This window comes from Oryzias melastigma, linkage group LG18 (assembly GCF_002922805.2).
Source record: "Oryzias melastigma strain HK-1 linkage group LG18, ASM292280v2, whole genome shotgun sequence".
Classification (NCBI taxonomy): Eukaryota; Metazoa; Chordata; class Actinopteri; order Beloniformes; family Adrianichthyidae; genus Oryzias; species Oryzias melastigma.
Window position 1 is genome coordinate 16281472 of NC_050529.1, and position 4962 is coordinate 16286433.

Consider the following 4962-nt stretch of genomic DNA (forward strand, 5'->3'; position numbering starts at 1 on the left):
GGTTTGTCTGGTCATATTTCATGCTGAGAAAAATTTAGTAAACAAGGCAAGCCTCGACACGTCTTCTTGTCTTGTCTCTGCCGGTTTTATTTGAAAGGATAATTGTCTGTGAGTGACATCAAACCAGGCCTCCTTTTCTTTTTAAACGGAATGAATTCTAGCGTATTCTATTGTGTTCTACACAGAGAATGTTTGACTCTACAAAGACACAACCAAACAAAAGGAAACAAGAAAAACACAATCCATTTTGTTCAGAGATGTTCTTTTCTTTTTTTATCTTTAAATAATCAATCTTTTTGCCCAAATTCCCTGTTTGAGTTGGAAAATCTCAAAAGTGCATCTTGGCATTTCATTCCAGCTTTTGAGTCGTAACACAGCGGGAAGAAGAGTGACCTTTAAGCGAGAAATCTGACACATGTAGAGAGAAGGTCACCTCCTTTTTGCTCACAAATGTCCATCTTGGAATACTCTCCCCGTGTTAATCTGTTTCTTCTCATGCATGGGCGCTCCGGCACCTTCACACCACCAGTTCTGGGCTTGTCCCTCCATGACGAGGCGTTTCTTCTTTCCCCACAGGGAATCTCAAACGTAAACACTATCTTTTTGCTATTAAATTGTGCGATTACAATCATTGATTTGGTAGATAAGTGAAAATAAAATCATTACGGTGTTTTTTTTGTTTGTTTTTTGGGGAGTGGGGTTTGTTTTTCTGGGGTGAACAAAGAAAATGCCTTGAAGGCACTGAAGCTTGTCGAGTTTTTCAAGAAAGTGATCCCAGTTCCTCTGAATTGGAGTCATACATTTGCGCAATAAATCTCAGCAAAAGTGACAGTGTGGAGACTTTACAAAGTCAGTTGTAGGTCAGGAGAAACAAAGATGAGAGGCCCCACCCACACCTGTCACTCAGCATCCGTTGTAATTATTTTTTATAGCTCAGTGTGTCGACATAGTATACCGGTGACTCCACGGACATGCCCTGAGGCTGAGGTGGGAGACTGCCTGAGGCCGCCAGGTGCTAGAAGATATTTGCAACCACATGGGGGCACCCCTCCAGTGTTTTCAAATGTGAGGTTTGGGGTAAAACTAAATCCACCTCACATGATTGCATTGTAGAGAGGCGATCCCTGAAAGGTACGTCCCTCCTTCTCCAAGAGTCAAGGGCTCTATCCCAGATACTGTTGGGTAAATGTGGGGCAAACCCTGGACAGGTCACCAGTCCATACTCACATTTACACATAAAGACAATTTAAAATCAAGTCTTAGTCATATCCAGCAGTACGGGATTGTTTTGTATGGATGCTGTAGGTTTTTGGGTTGTCCGGGTCAGTGGAGGGATGTTGACCTGAGCGGTTGTAGTTCCTTTGAGCCTTGTGCGGCCTCCATAAAATGGAACATACAGTTGTTGTGCATGTGGTAGGTGTATTATGAAGTATTTTTAAGGATAATGTAAGCCAGGGAAAGTTAACTCCAGGCCTCGAGGGCCGGATTCCATTCAGCATTTCCACTCAGTTAAGTTTCGCTACCACTAAGCGGTTTGTTATCACGGTGCATGCGTGCTGTAGACCGCTAGCATAGATCACCAGCATAGACCACTAGTGTAGACCTCTAGCATAGAATGCTAGCATAGCCTGCTAGCATAGACTGCTAGCATAGACTGCTAGCATAGACTACTAGCGTAGACCGCTAGCATAGACTACTAACATAGACTGTTAGTGTAGACCACTAGCATAGAGAACTAGCTTAGACCACTAGCATAGACTGCTAGCGTAGACCACTAGCATAGACCGCTAATGAAGACTGCTAGCATAAACCACTATTGTAGACCACTAGCATAGACCACTAGCATAGACTGCTAGACTAGACCGGTAGCACAGGCTGCTAGCATAGACTACTAGCATTAACTGCTAGCATTAAATGCTAGTGTAGACCACTAGCTTAGACCACTAACATAGACCACTAGCGTAGACTACTAGCGTAGACCACTGGGATAGACCACTAGCATAGACTACAAACATAGACTGCTAGTGTAGACCACTAGCATAGACCACTAGTGTAGACCACTAGCATAGACCGCTAGCATAGGCCGCTAGCATAGACCACTAGCATTAACTGCTAGCATTAAATGCTAGTGTAGACCACTAGCTTAGACCACTAACATAGACCACTAGCGTAGACTGCTAGCATAGACCGTTAGCATAGACTACTAGCATAGACCGCTAGCATAGGCCGCTAGCAAAGATCGCTAGCTCAGCCTGTGTCACACCGTCCCCAAGGATGGACAGGACTGTTTGCAGTTCCACCACAGACCAAGCCTTGCTGCTGTTTGGAGGTATTTACAATTTAGACTTGTCACTAAAAGAGTACACAGGAAACCACAAAAACCCACACAAAATGCTTGCTTTCAGTGCTATACTGGTGCTTTCTAATGTCGTCATCACTTTTTGCCAATCAATGAGTGGCTACAGTGGCTCCGTCTAAGCGGTTCTGTTCCACTTCTCAATGGACCTACAAGCGATGGGGCCCCCCTAGAGGTATGGGTCGGTACTGCTTAATGAGTCAACTTAAAAAAGAAACACTCAAAAACTCACCCACGATGTCTTACTTCTGACTCTCGTGAAATCAGGCCAAATCCGTCACCAATTCTTCCTGAAATGGGGGCTGTCATTTTGGAGCCCGACAGTGATTGGTCACGTTTTTAGAGGAGCTACAATCGGTTCAGGTCCTTTCTCATTAAAGCACAATTTTCTGCCGCCATCTTTGATCACTTCACTTTCTGGTTTCAACATTTAGTTGTTTTCATTTTCTTTATTAGAATCTCACCTTTGTAAAAGTAAAAGTTATGAAAATTTGCAATTTGGTGAGGGAAAAAAAATCTTAAATTTAATATTTTTTGTGAGGGTGTAAAATCTTAAAAGGGCCCCTTTTTGGATTCCAGCCCGAGCCCCCAAAAAGCTGAACAGCGCCCCTGGTTTTTAAACGTCTGCTTATATAAAAGCAATAAACGAAGAAGCAATTGTATTATGGGATGTCTGCCATTCCTTAACCCATCAGGACAATTATAGTGTGACTCAGAAGGAATCCATTAATAATGTTGACAAGTTCCTGGGAATTTCACTGTTTGAGAAAAACACATAAAATAACTTCCAAATGACTGCTTCATTTTTGCTTTAGTTTGGGTTTGAAAATAATAAAAAAGAAGTCACTTTTAGTAATAATTTGACAAAATAGTGAGGCTTTTTTAGGAGTGGGAGGAGCTGAGAGTCCTAAAGGCGGGCTGAGCGGAGCAGAGCGCAGGCTTCCACATGTTGTCAGCAGCTGGAGGAGTCAGGAGCGCACGCAGCGCTCTCCCGGAGCGCGTGGAGGTTTGTGGAGCGCCACTTTTTTCTTTTGAAATATCTTGTCACTTGTTTAATGTATTTTTTTAGTGTTTTTGCAGCATGACTGCTGCTGCTGCTTTCACCTCAGATTTGACTTGATCCCCTAAAAGAGACGCCATGGAGACGTTCACCATACAGGACATTGTCAGCAATTCCACCGATTTGAGCAGGATTTTGTGCAACATGGGGATTAGGAATATTTCAGAGTGCGAAACCAAGATGGAGGATAAAGGTACAGTTTAAGTTTTATTTCATTTACAATTGAGTTAAAAAAAACATTAAATAACTGCATTGTGACTTGACATAAAGTCCGCATTTAATGCGCCAAATCGACTCAAGCTTGTGTCTAATGAGCGACTGGCTTTGGGCATTTTTCCTGCGTCAGTGCGCATTACGCGCATGGCTCAGGTCTTCCATAAAAGCTTGTGGAGTCAGCGCACACTGGTTGTGCACGGCCAAGTGAACAGGGCTGCATGTGCGCCCTTCAAGGACACAAAAAGCAAGAAAGAAATGCATCAGTTTGGAATAATTTGGAGAAAGCATCAAGAGGAGCCCAAAGGAGGAAAAAAAAGAGGAGCACAAACCATTAGTGCTTGATTCACAATTTTATGAATATTCTGGAGAAGTTTGCTTGAGGGATGTGAGAGCATTTGAGTGAGAAGAGGGTGAGTCAAAATAGCTGGCAGCTTGAATCCTGACAGCTGGTGTTTGTGTCTCCCAGACATCGACAGGACCGTCCGGATTTTCCTCTACAGCCTGATCTTCCTCCTCAGCCTGCTGGGCAACAGCCTCATCATCGCGGTGCTGGTGAGGAACCGGAGGATGAGGACCGTCACCAACCTGTTCCTGCTCTCTCTGGCCGTCAGCGACCTCATGGTGTCCCTGGTGTGCATCCCCTTCACCCTCATCCCCAACCTCATGCAGAACTTCATCTTCGGCATCGGCATGTGCAAGCTGGTCATGTACTTCATGGGTATGAGCCACACAAGTGTCACTATTGAAGATGAGGAGAAGGAGCTCCGTGGAAAAATTCACTAAAAAAAATTGACTTTAGAAATGTTGATGCAAAAAAATATTATTTTAGTGTTGCAATGCAAGAAACCTCAATGTTGTCTGTGAAACACTGAAATTCACCTAAAAACTGATTCGAATAAAAGCACAAATTAATACTTTCAACAGTTTGAATTTGTGAAACTACTTAAATGTCCAACATGTGAGCAAAAAGATGGTTTTGAAAGACAGAAATGATCAATTTTGACCAAATTTATCTACTTCTACCTCTTTTTGTGGCTATTTTGACTATTTAAAATAAAAAAACTAATATTGTGAGACATCCTGCAAAGAGCTACTTTTAACGTTTAACAGTTTTGGTGCTAAGTAATTTTTTTCAATAAAGGTCTCAGAAAAACTATTTTTCCTTTTTTTAATCCTCTGTGATGGTTAAAAGAGTACTTTAACATCCTGATGCAGGAAAGTCTAAATTCACCTAAAAAGCTGATTAGAATAACAGCAAAAAGCTGTTTAATCGATACAACAATGACACATTTTTGACAATTTTTTAAACTAAATGTATCTACTTCTACTT

General features: G+C 42.3%; 1 protein-coding gene across 4 annotated transcripts in view; it reads left to right on the forward strand.

Moving 5' to 3' along the window:
• The first annotated feature begins 6 nt into the window (after nucleotides 1-6).
• cckar (cholecystokinin A receptor) overlaps nucleotides 7-4962 on the forward strand; it is a 22253-nt gene continuing 17297 nt past the window's right edge. Inside the window, exons 1-3 of one of the 4 annotated variants that reach the window (XM_024288748.2) lie at nucleotides 7-3362; nucleotides 3426-3609; nucleotides 4099-4350. In XM_024288748.2, the coding sequence (XP_024144516.1) occupies nucleotides 3495-3609; nucleotides 4099-4350 (367 nt within the window). In that variant the 5' untranslated portion in view covers nucleotides 7-3362; nucleotides 3426-3494. Of the gene's footprint in view, nucleotides 3610-4098; nucleotides 4351-4962 lie in introns of all 4 variants that reach the window. The other 3 variants (XM_024288749.2, XM_024288750.2, XM_036216554.1) reach the window with 3 other exon arrangements.